This window comes from Anopheles stephensi, chromosome X, assembly GCF_013141755.1.
Source record: "Anopheles stephensi strain Indian chromosome X, UCI_ANSTEP_V1.0, whole genome shotgun sequence".
Classification (NCBI taxonomy): Eukaryota; Metazoa; Arthropoda; class Insecta; order Diptera; family Culicidae; genus Anopheles; species Anopheles stephensi.
The window spans coordinates 7363809-7384845 of record NC_050201.1 but is presented as its reverse complement, the minus strand read 5'-3'; the positions used below and the strand labels follow the sequence as shown (position 1 = coordinate 7384845).

The following is a 21037-nucleotide window of genomic DNA, read 5'->3' as shown; positions in this document are numbered from 1 at the left end:
GTAGGTTGTAACGAACCATCTGAAACTGTCGGAACTGCTGGAAACGTAGGAATCGAAGGAACCGTCCGGAACCGTCGGAACCGTTGGAGCCTTCGAAACCATCGAAAACCTTTGGAATTGGCTCAATTGTCGGAGCTGTCCGGAACTGTAAGAACTGTCGGAACCGTCGATGTCAGTGGAACCGTCAGAACCATCGATATCATCGGAGCTGTCCGGAATCGTAATTGGGAAGTATTAGTAAGCGTCAGCCAAACTTTGGTAAACGGGTTTTATAAATTTTAAAATATTGTATTGGTTGATGATTCTATTCCACTTGATCTTGGGAAGGATGCGGGACAATATTGCTTGGTCGATGCATTAAAATTCCGGCTTTCGGTTCCGGATGGTTCCGACAGTTCTTGATGGTTCGGGACGGTTCCGGTTCCGGTCGGTTCCGGATGGAAACCGGGTTTTCTATATCTTTGGAATTGGAACAACGGAATCAAACCGGCCAGATCCGGAGTCCCATCACCAGTGCCAGCCCGCGATTCGTCACCTGAAACCAATCCCTGAATGCCGGTGAAGTGGCGGTCCTCGACGACAAACTCTTCGACACAGGTCCTCGATTGGAACGGTGAAGCGCTGAAGAGCGTGAATGTAGTGCGCGCCCGGAATCGATTGAGCGAGTGCGATCGAACGACGTGTAAAATCTGTGCCAAAGACGGCAAACAAACTGCAACTTGTGTCCTGTCTAGTAGTCGCGCTGTTGCGCGTCCTAAGCCTTTGACGGGCAACGGACGGATTTCGAAACGTATCAAACGGAAAAGGTGCTGAAATTGGGGTTTTCAATTGGGTGTGTGTGTGTGTGTTTCAAGTATCGCGCCCGGCAGCAACCCGTGTGGCGCAAGTAAACAGCAGGAAACCGTTGTCGTGCTTGTGGAAACAAATCTTGCACTGCACCTAGGGGGACGTGTTTTTCATTTGCACCTTGGAATGTGTTTCTTTTCGTTGTTCAAATGCATCGGAGAAGAAGAAGGAGGAGGAGCAGGAAGCGGGAGGTGGAGATGGTATGCGATAAAACAATACAATATGAGTTGCATATTTGATGAGAAATGGTAGGTGAAGCGATTCTCCCACTTGGTACACGTTTGATGTGCGCTGTGAACGATGGTTTTGTGTGCTTGGGAGCAACGATCTTACTCGCAAGGAAGGTTTTATGCTATTTGCTCTTGTCATTTGATTCGTAGCTTTATATGATATTGAATTTTAGTCCAAATGCTTATTAACTAGGTTATATTATTTATTGCACTGATGCAGGAGTACGATCTCTTTCAGAGAATTTTAAATTTAAATTGTAACGATTTTTGAATGAGAGATTATATATTTTTGTGGCCTGTACGCAGAGCTAACTATTTTGCTACGGGTAAAATCAAGTCACAGAGAGATAAAATTGGCGGACCGAGACCATTCAAGGTTGTAGAGTCTAGGAAAAAGAATCACTTAGCACCTGTAGATCGTTGAATCTCATACCAATATAAGGACTATATCGACCACAATAATAGAGCGACGGAGTGACCGATGCGATACCAGATCATCTCTCGGTACCGATGTGTAGCTACGGGTCTAGCGACGGGAGATGGCGGATCAACAGTTCCTTGGAGGTCCCTAACAAATCGACTCTCCAGACCAGGACTAGAATCTCAGAGACCTAGCGGTGACATTATGGAGTTCGAGGTCCCTCTAATTGATTGAGACAGCCTCATTGTAGGAGAGGTATGCACCTCTGTCGATATAAACGAGGCGCTTTAAAGCTCGAGGTCCCAAGTACCCTGCTAAGTTTGCAGAGCCACGCGTATAGTCAAGTTAAAGAAGGCAGAACTGACCAACCAAGACTTCTTAAGGTTGTAGCGCCAAAAAAAGAAGTTGTCGACAGTTTGAATCCTTGAACAGATTTAAACATTATCATTGTAAGTACATGATCATCATATTTAATGGAAAAATCGGCCTAAGTAAGCATATCTGAAAGCATTCCAAATTACTCCCAAAAAAACAACAATTAAGGGTACAATGCAAAGGATTCAAATTCTAGCAAACCGGAATCAAATCAACCGAATAGTCACCTGATATAGATCCATGCAAGCCATTACAATGAAAGTTGATTGAGAGATGAAAGTGAAGTCTCTCTCTCTGTAAACAGTATCAAAATCTAGAAATTGTTTAAAGAAAAGGAATTAAAACTGCGTTCTGTAGAGTGCGCTGTGGTATTGTTTTAGCTTAAAGCTAAGCACTCAAGGGAAAACACCACACAAGGTTCAAGTTTGAAGCCTGATATTGATTTTCAGGAAATGTTCTTATATCTAAATAATTAGCTTTCTTCTGACTGAATCCTGAAATCCCTTTTAAACATAACGATGAGATATCATAATCATTATTTCATGGAAATCATTTACAGCGCTAGAAAAACAACAGGATAAGACAAATTAAGAACAAGATTGAGAGAGCAGAGCGGGATTCGAACTGAAGTGCAGCTGTGTAGAAATCGAGCATTCTAACCATATCACTATAAAGTTCGTTGCTAAGCAGTACGTTAAAATTCGATTGATTGTAGTAGTGACTACATTTATTTTACTTTTTTCATCGTTTTGAAGGGTTTTTTAAAAGAAGTAAAACTGTTCAAGTGAAATTTTGAATCTCCTTGATATTTTTGAAAACCATTGTATTATTTTAACTCCCCTTAACTTATTTTTTTTTATGAGATTCATTAACACAGCTTGTTAGGCCCTCAACAACTCCCAAGAAAATTCTACCCTGAACGCTACTCGTCCACATTTTTCAACAAAACTACAGCAAGAACTACTTCCGGCTTCAGCAAGCCAAACGTTCCACTAGCTATTCCCAAGTAGCCTGGTGAAAATAAATACGAAAAACCTCCTCCTAAAATCTTGCACCGACAGGTGGTCAAGATCTGGTGATCGATGGGACCTTGCAAGCGGTTCGAAAATCTCATTAGGGCGTCAACCAAATAAACGTCGCCAGAAAAGAATCCTTAGTCGCTTTTCATCGATTTGGGAAACGAACAAAACGTCTGTTTCTCTCTCTCTCTCTCTCTCTCTCTCTCTCTCTTTGTTTTATTAATGACGTGTGCTACCATGTAAACGGAAATAATTGGAACGGAAGAATTTTGGATGCTGACGGGCATCCGGGTCACGTTCCTGGGGTCGCTCCCCAGTCGCGATAAGTAATGTTTGCAAGTCGGGTCGGAGAATGTTTGCGAGAACGTTTTCGGGTAATGACTATAATTATCCCGTGTTTGTCTTGATGCAGCGAAAACTCGAATTGTGAAGGTACGGTTGCCGGTTGCCGACAAACAAAAAATGTGGTCCCAAATTGACAACAATAACAAATTGTGTCCATTCCGACGATGCCGACCTGCACCTGCAGTCACTCGTAACCCGCAGCAATGCACGCTGAACGGTACGAACATTCGACACAGCTTCTTAGGAGGTCACGGGAAAAAACCTTTCCGAAAAAAGCGCTCGTGGGGGAAGATAATCGCATCGCTTCCGTGGTATGCAAAGGTGTAGTACCCTAGCTCACCAGGCCGCGGGAGTCTTTCTTCCCCAAGCCAACAAGCACCGTGCGCTGCCGGTCGCAAACAATTGAAGAGCAGAATATATTTATAGATGTACTGTGCGCAAATGTACGGCTAACCCAATTTTATTATGCGCTCGTTACGGTGCTAGAAATATCGCAAGTCAAGCGATACCTCACCGGAAGAAGACAGTAACAAAGAACGCACACACCGAACGGCGGAAAAGCCCGGGAAAACCTGTCTGTAGGATGTGCAACAGGATAACAAAACAATTTCCCGATTACGTCATTCAGCCGGGAATCGGTTAAGCGCAAGTGTGTGTGTGCGCGCGTGTGAGAGATCCAAGCTTTTTGGGGATGAGAAATCGGTTTTCGAAAAGGAAGACGCCGCCATAGGCACTCTCGCCCTTAGAATTGAGTTAAAAATCTGTTTCCTTTTCATTGAAGAAAAGCAGGCTGGATTGACTGGCTTCCTCCGGCGTACTACGGGGTTGAAACGATGAAAAAATAATTTTATTTTAAGTCACTCGTTTAGAGGCGCCTGCAAGTGAAGCAAGAGAAGGGAGAGCGAAAACAAAAGGGAAAAACAAGCCAAAAAAAACAGGAAGCAGACATGAAACACGCAAATAAATACATGCAAGGACCTTTACCCCGTCAGGAGTGTCTGCAGTGTGGGAGTTGTAGATAGACACGGGAAACAAGCACCGGGAACAACAACACAGCAACATAAATTAAGATAGCAGGACCAATAACAAAAAAAAAATTGAGAATGAAGGGGTAGCAGCAGAAGGAAGGGAGAATTTATGTTCCGGTGTGCGTTTCCGGGTAAAACGAATCCATTTCCCGTCGTCTGATTGAGACACCGATCCGTCGAGCCGATAAGTTGGGTTTTGTTTTGTTTTTTTTTTTAAGTGTGAGCTGTTGCTATTCCTACGTTGAGGATATATTTGACAGAAGGTAAATGTGAGACTTGGCGTGTGTGTGTGTGCACGAGCTTTCCATCAACATCGTTCTCTATCATCCCATCAGCATCAGGTGCCGGTGGTTTGCCGTACGGCAGTAATATGTGCCACACTCGAACTAACAAATAACACAAAAGCTGTCAACCCTGCCGTATAAACCAGTTAGCACTGTGTGCGAGTGGCGAAAATCCATCGACTGCTAGATTTCGCACAGATTTGGCACATATTTTTAACCAACCGGTGCTCGGAACCACCGTCAGGCGTTTGAAATCATGCCCCAGAACCTGAATTCTTGAGGAGACTTTGTGGTTTGGCGTGTGTGTGTGTTTTTTTTTGACACCATATTTTCCTCGGAAGTCGTAAAACAGACCGAGGGGGGGGGGGGGGGAAAGATGCAAATAAAGATTCATTCGATGTGTATGCTGTTAAAACACTTCCCATCTTAACCATCGCTTCTGGACTTTGGATGATATGGATAGGAGGGCATGGGATGGAAAGAGGAGGAGAGAGGCGACTGTTTCGTTCCTCTCGCTTAGCAGGTTAGGTACAGTCGGGGCTCAAGTTACGAAGATCTCGAAATTGTGTGAAAATTTATTTTGCGAATATTGAGGAATCAAAGTCCATCAAGTCAATGTTTGTGAGGTCCTAAAGTTTTGCCAACATTGCCCAGTTACGGGATATAGCTACGTTAAGTTGTCTATTGAATAAATTTATGATATCTGGAACAGCGTAATGAGGAATTAAAGTATTACAAAGTTTGTGAGGTCCTAAAGATAGATTCAAATGTTTGCCAACATTGCTCAATTTGGGATATAGCTACGATAAGTCGTCTTTTGCTTAGATTCATGATATCTAGAACTGCGCAATGAGGAATTAAAGTCTTACAAAGTTTGTGAGGTCCTAAAGCAAGAGTCCAGATGTTTGCCAACATTTCCCAGTTCGAGATAGCAACAATAAGTCGTCTATCGCTTAATTTGATTATATCTTGAACTGCCTCTTGCACTTTCTCTGGACAAGACTCTCCGTATGCAGGACTAACTATCCAGCTACGGGTAAACCCAAGTAAAGTCAGAATTGGTAGACTGAGACCTTTTGAGGTTGAAGTGTCTAATAAGAAAAGTAAAAGAAGGAGGCAACATTTTTTCTGCCTATAACACTCCTTTCGACGAACATTTTGGATTCATTACTTTAGGTCCTTGCATAGACATCTTGGGTAACTCTACACTCTAACTAGGTAGACTCCACGTATCTCCAAATCTACGTTGCTTGAGAATTTTATATTCATATCCGAGCATCTCAAAACCCAACTGTACTTCTTGAGATTTGAGCGCCCCAAGAAAAAAAAATCGAATGTTCGAAAGTAGGAAGTAAAGATTTCAAGGCTAATCTCTTCCAGCCTTGGATGAACACGCACGGGAAAGAATCCTTTGTCTTCTTTTGTATACCTTTACTGGCCCTCTTCCCCCCCCCCTCCTCTCCCACAACACACAACACTAGCACAAGTACCGCGTGGCGTACGAATTGTCTCGGCTCTCAAGTACATTAATCTTCACCTCGTACGCGACCGATTTCTTCCGTGGGACGTGAATTGCTGTAATCCGCTGCACCGGCAAACTTGATGCTGCACTACAAACTTTCCCCTACGGAAAACTTTAGTAGCATCTTCGCGGGCCAAACCCCACACTCCCCTTCCCCCCATCCAGTTTGTCACCATTACGCGTGATGTCGTCTAGTGGTCGCCTGCAGCAGAAGCGCACTGCTACAAACAATTCCGCAATTTACAAGCAGCCGTTAGAGCTGTAGTTACTGTCTGCGTACCACGGGCAAGTTTGCCGTGTTGAGCTGGCCGGAATTTATGTACCTTCATACACACACACACACTCACATTCACACCCACATTTATGGGTGCTTCGAGAAGTAGCGCGTAGTAGTTCGTAGCAGTTGGAAAACGTTTTATTGCAGGCAGGCGTTAGATTAGAAAAGTTTTAACCTCAAACCTGTGGGGCGTTTGCTTTTGGGCGCGATGGGAGGCAGGTTAGGGATGGCCGACACTCGACACATTAAAACTCCTCCAAGTTGCCGTCGGTTGTCAGTAGGAATAAATAAAAGTTCAATTAACTCAATGCTACAAAGCCACCGAGCATATCCTCAGCACACGCGACATGCTCGATGTGGAATTCTGGGTGAAGCGGGAGGAAGAAAGAAATTTACATTTGTCTGGTCCGAAATTTTGGACAGCAAAACTTTATCCGGACATCTGGAGTGGTATTGTCAAGTTTTCCCGAAATCGTCAAACAGACATCGTCCGCAGCTCGATATCGGTATCCAGAAGTACTTGTGGAGAATTTTTTTATTTAAGCTCTCCTTGGATGGATGGATGTGTCCGTTGCATACGTTGCTTGGGATGATTAAGGTACTCAGGCAGGAATGTGTTCACCGGGCATCATCTAACAGATTCCGTGTCCCTGGTGAAACAACACGTCCATAATTCTGGGATGTTGGGGTTCTTCCAAGCTAACGAGCGATAGTGTGCACAGGATGTACACTCCAATTCTTCCGCACATCTTCCCAGATCTCCGTGACCGCAAACGTGCCTCACACACTAATCTCCCATGCCCCATGCCCGTATATCTCTCCCCAACCCAAGTGGCCGTACTGGAACTCATTCCGCGAAAGGCTCGCCGAACCCGCTTCCCGGTAGCCATCAGGTGTCAAGTATCCGGCCGACACTCGTTAGACACTCGGTCCAATTTTATCGCTCCGATGCAACGATGCATTTTATCATCATTTGCGCCTCAACCGACTAGCTGCAGGTTGCCAACGGTAGGACAACGGGTGGTGTGCGCGCTTGAATAAATAATCACCCGATCTCGGGTATCAGATTGGCTGGATGTGGTGAGAAAAACGTACCTTCCAGCTGACGATAAAATATGACCGCGCTGGGCGACCGCGTGAACATGAGTAGCCCACCGGAACCGTGGGTGATGAGCCTGGGGGGGGGGGGGGGGTTGATGTACGGTGGTCGCTCGCGGTATTAACATCCAGAATTGGTCCCCTTATGGTTGCACTGGTCGCATGTTAATTTAATCGATGTACGGAAGGCCGTACGGGCAAGATTTCGAATTATTTGGTTAATTGCTGCATTCTCGGGAAACTGCACTCGAGACGGACGCTAATGCGCTTTTGATCTGTTGCTTACGGGCAACACTCCCGTCGGAGTGTAGGTCGGAGCAGTTCCCGGTGACTTACTAATTAACGAAGCAAGATACATTTACCCGTAAAAGGGCAACACTGACCCTAGAATGGGGCCGTTCGTGCCCAATCAAGCTTAGTGCATAATTATAGCTATTGGGTTGCAGTAAATAAAGCCGCTTATGAGCGATTTAATCTATCGTGTATCCTTGCCCTAATTGACGGACTACGAGGCGTTGAGAAATTGTACAGAATTCATAACTGCAGGTTCTGCGGAGAGATAAGCACGCGTGTGTTGCGAGAAATTGTGAAGCGGGTGGGCCGCGAGCGTTCAGGAATTTGCTTGAGCTCATCGTAAGAGGTTCTCACAGGTGATTTTAATAAATAAATTTGAGCTGAGGATATTACTCTCTTTGAAAGCATTGGATGAAATAGAGGAATCGTTACGATTGGAACTTTTTGGCACTCTACAGGGATAAGAATTCACTGCGTTGGATTTAAATCGTTTGATTACTATTAAACAACAAACTCGTGATGATTTAAACGCACTCATTGTGACTTGAGCATCCAAATCCCCTGGTCTTCTTCTTTGGCATCATAACCTCAAGAGGTGATTGGCTGCTGATACTGACTTCCTTGACTTAAGTTCACCTGTAGCTTGAGAGTCATGGGGCGAACCGATGGCCGAGGCGATAATGGCGTCGGTCTCCACACGGCGGCAGGATCAGGGTTCGAATCCCAACTAGAAGACCGCCTCCCCGTACGGGTAGAGCTGACTCTATTCCTACGGAAATGGCAGGCCAAGGTTTCTGGAGATTGTAGTTGTGCCAAGGAAGAGGAATAAGTGAAGTAGCAGTCAGTCCTTGCAGACGAGGAGACGATACGGACGAGATTCAATATCCCGATCCTTTCTTCTCCTCCACCACAATAGTGGCTTAACGACCTCGCCTAGGCGTGTATAATATAATAATTTATATGAATAGAAGCCTTCTTTGAAAATGATGCTCTCTTTGTTCCAACCCAAAGCTGACGCTTTTTTTTGGAGATGTAAGTACCATTTTTGATTCCTGGAAGAATAATGATATTGCCACTAGCTCGTACAGTCCAAGAATCACGCGCCAATCTTTACCGAAAACAGCAGTGCTCTTTGTTGCGTTTGGTTGATGCGTTCGATAGCGTACAATTTCCAAGAAGTTCAGCAACTCCCTAAAAAAAAACCCCAATGCTCTTACATTTTTGGGACGTGATGATGTAACGAGTCTTGTCGGGTGCGCCGAACGAACGGTCGGAGTGAACATCGGTGACAAACCATAGTGCAATCGGATACCCACCCACGCTGAAAGGTGATATCCCTCGGCTGGCTGTAGAACCATTTGCATACACGGCTAATATCGGGTTGTATCCTCACGTTTTGTCGGAATAGCTTAGGCCAGGTGGCCAGCGTGGTCAGGCAACCTCACGAGCACCAGATCGAACACAGATTGATTTTTTTTTTCTCCCCAAGATACCGTCGTGCACAAGAACGTGTGCTACCTGTTCCGGGAAATTGAAATAACATTTTGGAGGAACCATCCACGTCCAGAACGTCCGATTGTCCGTGTCTTTCTTTTCGGCTGTTTTGGTTTTTGTTCGAATTTTCCCCCCAAACTGCTCCCCAGCGCTACAAACGATGCTACAAACAGGCAATAACATCGATTGCATCTGCATCCAACGATCGCTGATGGTGCAATCGTGTGCCCGGGTACGCGCGCTTTCAGCATGGCCAGGGGGATACGAACCTTCGGCCCGGCAGCAAAACCTCCAGAGAAACCAATATTGTAGTTTTATTGGCCCAGCAGCTAATATTAACCAATAAATATATATCTCTCCCGAAAAATGGTGTCCAACTCGCAGGCAGAACGATGCGATAGATAGGCAATTACAGGACATTTATTGTCGACTGCTGTTTCTGCCATTTTTGGTTCTTTTGGGTCCTTGTTTTGCTTCATCATATCTCTCTCACACACACATACTTGGTCTATCTTCTTAACAGAAACGGGTTTGGGTCCAAACGGGCCGCTGGTCCCCCAAAACGACAGTTTGAAATGAGTCGCCCCATCGATAATGGCATTACCAAGCATCGATGCGACGGCAACCATCCTGGTGCGAAAAGTGAAATCAACTTCCGGCGCCCCGGCAGTGGAAAATTATTTTACTACGCTCGGTCTGCGCTCGGTTCCAGCGATAAAAAAAATAAAGCATCGCAAGAGAATAAAGATTCAGCGCATCGTAAACATAAAATCGAATCGATTGTTTATGGTTTGGTGTGCCTCCTTCTCGCCGTCGAGTTCGTTCAAACGCTTGATCTCGCCGTGGAGCCGTGGGTGAGGTTTTTCGTTCGTCGATTTCGTTAACGTGACCCTCAGATTCGACAGTAAAGAAAGTGGAATTATTGATACGACTCAATCGAAAGCATTGCCGTACGCGTGAAGAGGGAACCGGAATTGGTTGACTTCAGCCGGGTGGACGAGCAGTTGATAGACTCGACGCGTGTGACGAAGAATGTCACTCCACTAGCCTTTGATTGCCTACAGTGAAAAATGGATGTCTGACCGTGTTGAGGAAAGAATAACACCAAGTTTTCTAATATCTTGACGGTGTGAAGAACTAACTGTAAGAGATTCTTGTTTTTGCAGCGGTACGAGTCAGTGGTGGGTCAAGATATTAAGAGGCCCCAAGCGGAATGGCAGTTGAGCCCCCTCTTGTTGTGATATTAGAGGGAAGCAACTGGATTTCCTTCGCCGACGAGGCCCCGAAGAGACCGCTCCTTCAGCTGCCAAGGTTGATCAGTCACTGACACGAGTCCTTGAGTTGTATCTCAGTGATATTAACGACTCTTCGAGCTGTCCTAATATGTATATGAATCATCAGGATAGCTAGATGCCCTTCTGATGCAAACTCATTAACGGGAGGCGCAAATTTCGTTTCTAATTTTCAAAGCACAATTTCCAGCTGCGCGCTCCTACTCGATGCATTGTATCGTAACATATTTCTGGCGCACCTCAAACGTAACCGGAAGCCTTGGTTACTCTCTGTAGCAAAATTGCTTGTACAGGAAGTTGTAAAGTTGTAAATCGACGTATGAACCCTACCCGGACCCAATTAATTTCCCTGTACGATCCCCCAAAAAAACTCGGTCCCACCGATAATGAGCGACAATAATTGGCATTACATTGACTCCTTTTTGAGTCTCGCCCCTGCGCCAGGGGCTGGGAACGCTCCGGACATTCCCGACATTCAATTAACAAGTACCAGGGTGGTTGGAAAAATTTTTGGAGGCCCTCCTCGGAGCTGGTGCATCAAACTCAAAAGCTCGAGGAATTTAATTACACCACCGGCGCAAACTTTACCGGCAAACCCCGTTCTGCAGGTGCGTTACGTTGAGTTCCTGCTGCCGGTATGCTAAGGGTGGCTGGGAAAGCGAATGCAATCTTACACCCGCATTTACGTGAAGATGAGTTCGGCAAACGGTTCTCCTCGGAACCCGGGCCCAGCGTCCCTAATCGTAACGGGCTTCCGTACGGCAATCGAAATAATTAAATTTCAATTAAACCATGACAACTTTGAACTTTGAAGGCTTTTGTCCCGAACAGCAACGTCGTTACCTCTTACCGCATCTAACCGCCCACAATTACTCCGAGTGTGTGTGTGAACATGTGCCTATGGAGGGTGATTATTATGTCTCGTTTCGTACCTGTCGAAGCCTCCCAGCAGCAAAAGGGCCGCAAACAATTCTCCGCTTTTGTCCCGTGGGGAGGCCCCAAACGGAGGTGAGTGAGCTAGCGGCACGCGTATTGTGTAAGCGTCGCGTGCAACAACCGCTCTTGCAGTGGTGGGCAAGTCGTCGACGAAGGTGTCGATTGATTGCTTTGATGCTCTTTAATCCTGCCAACGATTTCCTTTCGCTTCCGAGGCGAACCTAATTAGATGGCAAATGGAAACAAATAACAAAACCGAGAAGTGACAATTAGTCCTCCTTCTCTCGCTCTCTCTCTCTCATTAGAGTGCTTGAGACAGTGTCTCGGTTTCCATGGTAGGTTCCATGTAGGTGCTGCTGCATTGGGAAAGCGTGTGAAGTGCTCACGCTTTCAGCAATAGAAAAGATGTCAACCAAGTGTCACCGTTCAAACATGACAATTGAGAGAGAGGGAGAGAGAGAGAGAGACAGACCTAACCTCTCGTTTGTCTTAAAGCGCGCCCTTAAGCGTGGAGATTTTTTTTTTCTGATTTTGTTTATACTTTACTGCTTTGTGTTTTACCTGGCTGAGCTCATTAGCGATGATTAGCGTCAAGTGTCAATTAAAACTCGACACCACGTCTCACACAGGGGGGGAAAAAAAGACCGCGCGCGGTACATGTGCGCCCTTCGAGAGTACTTGTTGCGAGAGAGCTTATACCGGTGGATTCAAGGGTCGGGCTGCTTGAGCGTGTCGACCGATTTTCGTTGGAAGTTGTTTCCCCACCCCGATAACATTGTGTTTCATTGTGTTTCTGTTTGCGTTTTTCCTTCTCATTCGTACAGATCATTCTGCTGATCGCTGTGTTGCTGCCGTTGGCAGCGTACGCCAAACCCTCGGCCACCTCAAGCCTGGACCCGGTCGATCTGGCCGACATAGAGCTGGCGGCGGATGATGTGGCGAGAATCAAACGTTCCGGGTTCGGGTCTGGTAGTGGGTCGTTCGATTTGCTGTCCGGTCTCAAGAAGGTAAGCGTGGGAGCTCGTCCTGCCGGTTCGTCGACCGAGACTCATGTTTGCGTGGCCGTGTCGTGGTGGTGATTGATTCTTACAGACGCTGCTGTCGGGTATTGGATCTGCGTCGGCTTCACTCGTTGCGGGCAGCAGTAGCTCTTCGCTGAGCTCCGGCTCGGGACACGGAAGCTCGGGACACTCGAGCGGTAGCTCCAGCTACGGTTCATCGGGCCATTCGTACGAAAAGCCTCACGTAAGTATACCGTTTTGCCATTTGGAATGTTTGCGGTGCTGATGTAGTGAAGAGTAATCTCATGAAATTGTAGACACTTTGCCTCTTTGGGAAGTTCAGTCCGTAAGAAAACGTAGACATTCTTCTCTTCGAAGGAAAAGGAAAAGGCTCATGTTTGAATTAGTGATGGGTCATATGACTCTTTACACGGAGTTGAGCTCGTTCCTTTAGGGTTCGGGAGTTCGAGCCGTGGGTGCAGAAGTTCCAGGCAACTCGTAGGTGTAGCAAAGCATACGCGAGTTCGACCAGTAGGTTCGAGTCGACCTGAGGGTCCAACGAGTCCGGGTCGTTCCGAAGCAATTTTGGGATGACCCATGCATAAGACCGAACTCGTTGCACCCCTGGGTCGACCTGAACTCGTTACACCCACGGGTCGTCCCGGACTCGTTGCATCTACGGGTTGACTCGAACCCATAGGAACTAGAAAATCGATTATGGATGGATCCGACCTGGAAGGTTCTGGTCGAGCCGCCCATCACTACTTGCAATAGCAAATTCTGATGTGGCAACTTTATGGTGGATGAAGTCAATTTTCACGAAGCGAAGAATTGGAAATTTTGAAGTTGTCCTTGATTGGCTCTTTATTATGATTGTTGCATACTGTTAGGCGTAGAACTTTTTATAGTTTTTTATGAGGTTCTCAGATATTTCTATGAAGTTGGAAAAAATCGAATTTTAAGCCCATTGTGAATATTTTCAGCTAGCCTGTAACGCCTATTAAAGGAAACATTAAAGCGTTATTTATAGAAGTTTTGCTCATTATACCACACGCTTTCAACACCGCTAAACATATGTTTTCTACGGCTAGATATCAACCCCATCCAATATGCGACACGTTTTCAATTATTACCATGCGAAGGCCTCGTTTTGTTTCCTTCGCTTAGGCACACGAGAACAACAAAAAAAGCGCCTTCATCATCGTCGCATGTTGCAGTTTGTTGTTCTGTCACTTACACCTCTTACCTCCGCACCGTCCCTTCTTCCCGATAACCCTAGCCACCATCAGAGCTACCTTGCGACAGCCCAAGCCCGCGTACAAACACTGTACGCATCGGCCGTGCCAGGCCGAATGATGGAACCATGCTAAATAAGCTACGATTACCATCATAACCTATGAAATGTGACACTCGGGCGCACATGCCCGCACCAGCCCACCTGTGACCGAGCGTGTGGCAGGGTAGGCATGAGTGCGCGTTAAAAAATTGACAAGATAATAGCACGGTCGGAAGTAAATGAGGTTTGGTGCCCGACCGTATGTCGCGTGTCGCGTGTTAGCTATGGGCGAGCGGAGGTTATGAGGGTTTGAGGAGTGAAATGCTTAGTCAAAAAAAAAAACAGGGCAGAAAAAAACGAAAGAAACACAACACGTTAATGTGTATCGAGAGCACAACGAAAAAATATGTAAAATATTTTTCATATTGGGACGCAAGTATGAGTTGAAACATGTTTTTGGATTTGCTATGTCTTAAGGGTCGATAGTCAGTTGATTTAGCCCAACTTTAAAGCATGAAACATGGAATTTCAGAATTATCAGTGTATTATATATTTTCTTCACTTTAAAATAAATGTATAGCTGTGAAAGAATAGTCCCAAGAATAACGCCATTTTGTTTTTCACTGTTCTTTAAAAAGAATGTTGGAGATCTCCGCATCAAGAAAATTTTGTCGAATTCTACGATAAAAAAGAGGAAAATGGTTCTTAAAAAATATTGCATTTTCATTAGTAATAAAAGTCCTTAAAATGAAATATTTTAATTTACATAATATTTCTACCAAGTACTGGGCGTCTCCATTGTCATTAAAATTTTATTAGATTATGTGTTAATTCAAATATGGTTTTTCCGGTGCATTTTTGTTTTTGCTTGAGATGAAGAATAGTATATCTTTCAATTTATTAACAAAAAGGTTCAACGAAAAATAACCATTAAGCTCTAACTTGAAACATGAAAGGATTTAGGGAAGGTCGTTGGATGGCGGGGAAGTAGGAGGAGCGAAAGAAGGTAAAGAAAGTGTGTAAATGTAAGAGATGCAAAAAGTGGTTGATTTGGAGAAGACCGACAAAAAACTGATGATCAGAGCCATGACGAGTGCGTCAAGGAAGATCTGCGTGGAAGTACGTGGATAGAATGAAACATGGAAGACAAGTGATAGGAATGGCAATAACTGCCAAGAAGAGCAGCTCCATCAATAAAGCTACGCTTACGACTCCAAAGATTTGGCGATGCACTTCGTACGCAGTGGTGTATGGGTTATAAAAAAACTCGAGACTGGAGACAACAGAAGACTTAAACAATTTAAAGGAACAGACATGTCAGGCGTTAGCTTACGTATAACACCAAGCACCAACGAGAAAAGGGGTCCAGGATGGATTGAGACTGGAAATGGCGGAGAAGCCGGATTTATATGTTTTTTTTATCCTCGTTTTCGTCTGCTTGATTGTCGAGCTTATCTCTATAATTACTTTGAAAGTTTTTAAATGTGAGGTTAGAATTCCATGACACGCATACATCATCAGTAAACCTTATCTTTTTGAGGTTATATTTTCTCACACTAATCGGACTTAATTTTTTCTGCATTTACTGCTTTACGGAAAATAAGCTCTATAAATTGCTATTTTTGAAAAACGAGAAACCACTCCTTAACCGCAACAGACTTTCGACGTCAGAAGAACGTACCGCAAGGTACGGAAATAGACCTAGTCCTACCCTTATCATGTTGTAGCTGCTCGTGACTGTCTCAACATTTTCCTCCTATGTAAATTGAACCCTCATGATCAAATTATTTATAGAAATTATACATCCTCGTGTCACTACTATCATTTTGAATTTTGCACTAACTCCATGCTCATCACGGTCCTGCTAAAGGAAGCATGAATTGATTTTATGACTTTGTTTACCAAAAGGGATTTATCTTTCGCTTCAAGAATCAAATCAATTGTGGAATCTTTCTTCCAATGCAAAACCTTTCTTGCTTCTATTTCTTCACGCACAAACGCAATTCGAATGCTAATTGTCTATCATCATCTCACCCCATTGCAGGAGGACTCACACTTTGACGGTTGGTCGCTGAAGAAATCGATCCTGAACACGCTCTTCCAGGCGGTGAAAGCCATCACCGGTGGCGTGACCGCGATCAAGGGTCAGCTGATCAAGGGTTCGGGCTATCTGGTGAGCGGTGCGGGCAAATTGATCGCTTCCGGCGGTGATGCCGTTACCGGGGTGGGCAAAAAGATCGCCCTGTCCGCCCATCTCATCCCACCGAAGCATTCGTCCCATCCGTTCGCGAAGCTGACCGGCATCCTTTCATCCTCCTCATCGGCGCTGTCCGGGCTGTCCGGATCGTCATCTTCGTCGTCCTCGTCATCGGGCCACCATCACGGTGATTCGTCGGGTGAAAGTAAGTACATTTAGGCTCGCGCGTTGTTTTGGCGGGAAGCATCTGAGGGAAAAAACGGGTTTCGTCCGCCAGTCAACCGAACCTCCGGTAATAAAAGACGCTTTACCATTTCCTTTCGATTGCACGTAAAATCGAATGCTTCGCTTGCAGAGCAGTTCGTATCGTTTGTTTATAAGTAATATTTTATGCCTTCCATCCTTCACTGGGAACGTGGGTTGGTAAGAGAATTGTTTTCACACCATTTCTCATCCAACGCGGAAGCTGCTATCGTCTTCCGGCTGGATGGATTTGTGCGACAAGCGATGCAAATTATTGCAAACTTCCTCTTCCCACTATCCGTCGAGCTAAGAACAGTTTTGTACGCTATCGTTATGTCCTGGAGACATTGAGGTACGGCGCATTGGGAAGTATCTAGGGTGTTGTCCACTAATTACGTCACACAGACATAATGAGGTTTTATATCTTAGTTCCTAACATATTCTGTGGGTCAAACTTATCCTTGTTGAGCTTGATAAGCAAATGGCAATAAAACTTCACGTCTGGTTCATGAAACTAATCTGCCGATGCACTTCCTGTCAAGACTGCTCTTGACTGTGATACTCTTCAAACGCATTTAAGCATCTCTTTTGACAGATTATGCGTGCTGAGTTTATATCTCCGAAAGCCTTAAGCCTTTGGGCTAAAATGTGAACCAGGCTTGTGAGGTCCTTGATCTTGAAGATCTTCTTCCTCTTCTTTATTGGCCTAACAACCGTTTAGGTTAAGCCTGCTATTGCTGACTTACTAGACTTATAGATAGCACATTGTTGTATAGTTAGTCTTCACTATGGGAGAACGGTCTAGATAGGATTTGAGCTTCGGATCACGGAGATATTCTGAACAAGAAGCTACCGTATTGTGTCTACTACAAAAACAGGTGATAAAAATCATTGATGAACAGTCCCAAAATTTTGTTGAGTATGTGCTAAAACGATTTATGTTTGCACAGCACCTTCAAATCTAGAGTTCAAGTTCATATGCCCGCAATATTGAAGATACCGCTTAGAGTTAGTTGAGATTCACATACAGGCATATGTGAGAGTCATATTCAGACATATATCGCTGAATCAATCAGTCAAATTCAAATTTGACTATAGCTTCTTTGCCATATCGTAAGATCTAAGGCCCTGTGATGGAGGCAACAACGGCGCTGATCTTCATACGGCTGGACCAGGGTAGTGAGGACTGACTTAACAACTACATGGTATCAATAAGTCTAGGCATAACCTGATAAGCTCCTTAGGCTAAAATAGCAGAACAAGAGGAAGGTCTAGCTAGAGTTCATCGCTCATTTCCACACTACCAGATTCTTCGAGCCTCTTCAAATCATCGAGTGCAGGTCTCTCCCAACGAGCGTTTCGTAATATATGGCCAGTCCCCAGTGACGATATCCTCTTGCCAGGACGATTGGAAAACCTCCCCACCCTCGAAGTAAAGCATTTCACCCGAGTCGAGTCGAGCAAATATGATCCATAACTTCCATAACGCTTCCATCACGTGTGCACACCAAGCTAGTTCTCATTATTTCTCGCTGTTCCGCGAATGATAGGTAGAAGCTCCTGGCATGTTCTGTTTAACGCGAAAAAGCTCGAAAGTCGTTCTTCAAGAAAACAAACCAAAAATCTTCCGAAACGATAATTAATTAGCTAATTAATTGGAAGCTGTCGGTGATGGTGGTCGATTGGGAGCAACCCAGCGGGAGTTATCCAGAGAGCGGGAGAGGGAGAAAATTCATCCATCTTCCCTCAACTCTAGTCCCTGACGTTTGGGGTAGTTCTCGGTACGCCACAATCCAATCATATCATCACTCTCGTCATTCGGCAAACCGATCGGTAAGGTTTGATTGTTTACAGTTTTTCACGATCCTTCAGATCCAACCGGACTGACAATTTCCCCACCGCTTCGCTGATGATTCGCACAAGCTCTCTGTGCCGAAGGAGGAAATATAATTTCAATTTCCCGCCCAACTTGCGTACTCGAGGCCAAAGCAATAAAAAAATACAAAAAAATGGCCAGTCTCGACAAAATAAATCCCTGTCAAAACGGAGCATTCCCAAGATGGATCCCAAAAAAGTGCGGTAGATGGGAAGACTTACTAATCTTCGACCAAAAAAAAAAGAGGAAAATATCTACCCCACCAACAAGAACATTCCTATAACAACGTCAACTATTTCCGTTTTCCATTCACGACTTTTCAGAGACGGTTCGGTTGCTTTTACTTACTCCTGCGCATCCAAGCAAGGGTACCATCACAAAACCGTGATGATGACGATATTTGCCAATGTTTCAGGGTCGTCGGGGTGGGGGTGGGTGCGTTTCTTCAACTTACAAACATTCGGAAGCATCAGCAACAGCAAAAGGAAAACAGCAAACGGAAATAGTCGAATGGAAAGCAAAGCGAAGCAACAGAAAGCAAACAAAAAATTTTCCCTTCTACCCAGTGAGGATGTATTCAACGGGCAGCAACTGGCAAAAACCGAACCGTGTGCTTGGATTTCCCGTTTCCGATATTCCGTTTTGTATTTGTTTTTTCCCCCCTGCTCACAGTTTCCTTGGTGTTTGTATGTGTTTTTTTTTGTCGTCATAAAAACGCTTCCTGGAGGGACCATTTTGCTAGCCTCACACACACACATACACACAGTCACATGCGGACAATATATTGAGAGGAAAAAACCGCTAGAGCAAAGGATGAAAGATAAATGTGTCCACCATTAGTTTGTGGGTGTGCCGGGCTGGAAAAGGAAACCCACCACCAACAGTGGCAGCAAAACGCTTTTCCATCCAAACCCAGTGTGGGTCACTAATCTGTTGCGTTTTGTGTGTGCGAGAGGAGACAAAATTTTCGATTAAGGCATTGACTTCCAGACTTCACTCTTCCACCTATCTGTGGGTCGTAAATTGTTGCCCGTAGCCTTTTTGGTGTTGTCCTTTTTCTGGGAATTGCTTTTGATTTTCGCAGTGCCGGCTATATCTGGCGCGCTGATAGGTTTGAAGACAGACAAAACACGGAAATCGATTGATTTTGAGCCAGAAATATTTGCGGAAGTTGGAAGTTGGTTGGTAAAGAGTGGGAGAGTCAGAAAGAAAGAGCAAAGCTTGTTTGGATAGTTTGCATTAGGCTGAAGATTTGGGCTGGATGTTATCTCTTAAGAGGGGGGGAATGTTAACCCTCCGAATAGTTTTGGGGCTTGAGATTGTCAAAAAGGAAACAGATAAATATGGGATTGTTAACACGGCCTTAGGGAGATGGGTTTCTTGTGAAAGTATTTTTTTCTTTACAAGTCATAAGCTGTGAAGGAATGTGCTTCAAAGCAATATTTGAAAACACCCAATTACACGAACAAACGCCTATAGGTATGCAATCTGCATTACGAAGCTAGATTTTTTTTTATTCTTAATCGTTTTCTTTGCTCCCAGGTCAGAGGTAACTTTAGGCAAGCTTTTTTAAATAGTTTAAATTAAGTATAAATATGGCATTGTTCCAAGTTTGAATATTTTTGTTTTTTGGATTTTTTAGTTCAAATTAACTTGATGAAAAATTTGATCTCATTTAAGCACATGAGAAGCATTTTTATATTTTGCTTCTTGGAATTATCTTTAATTCCAAGCTAAATATATAGCTATTTTGCTATTTTTTACAGCTTTTTCTTCGGAAATCAAAAACGCCTGTTTGTATGCAATCTGAACAACAAAACTACATTTCCTTACGACCATCCTCTGCATCTAATTCTTTTCAGATCAAAACGAATCAGAATCCCAGCTCTGTCTTTAATAATATTAAAAGATCATATTATATCATAAAATCATAACAATTTAGTTTAGAAAAACGCCTAAAATTATGCAATAAGCATGGCAATTTTTTTTATTGCTTCGCCTCAATAAGACATCCAATAACCGATTGCACTAAATTTCTCTTATTCCAATTTTTTTACTCAGGCTTCACCAGCTACGAGGCACCGACCAGTTACGGTCATGATGCTGGCCACAGCGGCCCATCCGGACCGTCCTACATTCCACCGGCCAAGAGCTCCCACAAGGCGCCCTCGATCAACTCGTACGGTGCGGATCTGGACGATCATCATCATCACGGTGGTAGCTACGTGTCTGCCGGCAAGTACGGCCACTCGTCCGATGGTAAGTGTAGCGCTGGTGCTGGAAGCAAACCAGCAAACCAAAACAAGAAAGCAAAAACCATTCAACCCTTTCTCTCTGGACAACCATGACTGGTGGACGACGGTCGGTTTCGCTTTGTTTTGTGTAATCGCCTTCCTCTTCAGACTCATCGATAACAAAGCTCGGCACACGATCGCGAACGGTCTCATCACGACAATTTTCTTTCCAACCTTTTTGTTTCGTTTCTTCTGGGGTGGGCAATTGCACGATTTCCATACGGTGGGTGGAAAGCTACTTCACCGCTAAACGCTGGCAAAGCAGATGATTGGTTTCAGTAAACCTGTGTTAGGGTTTGTTTTTTTTTGCATACGAACCAAGCCGGTTGGGTGGGAAAAGTGGTGGAAAAAATGGATGGCGAGGAAAAAACGTAATTATTTGCGCATCATTTACCCATACCCGGGTTGCGTGTACGTGTGCATTTTGTGTTTTGTAGCGGGTTTGGTTTTTCCGTTTCTTGCATCTCAAATGGGGTGGAAAAATGAAAAATAGATCATTAATGAAATAAATTTAATGTTTCTTGTATGGGAGGCGGGGTGTTGAACGGGGTGACATGAAAACATGGGGTGGAAAAAAAGAGAGGCCCACCGAACTTGTAACGCAACAATGCAGAAAAATTGCAAAACTATTCCAACCGCATAATTCACCCCCTACTGACATCCGGTTATTCGTTGCATGGATTTTAAAC

At 44.6% G+C, this 21037-nt stretch overlaps 1 protein-coding gene across 4 annotated transcripts in view; it reads left to right on the top strand.

Annotated features, from left to right (window-relative positions):
- LOC118517376 overlaps positions 1 to 21037 on the top strand; it is a 49682-nt gene that overhangs the window by 21881 nt on the left and 6764 nt on the right. For all 4 annotated transcript variants that reach the window (XM_036063395.1, XM_036063397.1, XM_036063398.1 and 1 more), the window contains 4 exons: positions 12286 to 12468; positions 12554 to 12706; positions 15783 to 16140; positions 20116 to 20313. In XM_036063395.1, coding sequence (XP_035919288.1) covers positions 12286 to 12468; positions 12554 to 12706; positions 15783 to 16140; positions 20116 to 20313 — 892 coding nt within the window. The remainder of the gene's footprint in view (positions 1 to 12285; positions 12469 to 12553; positions 12707 to 15782; positions 16141 to 20115; positions 20314 to 21037) is intronic.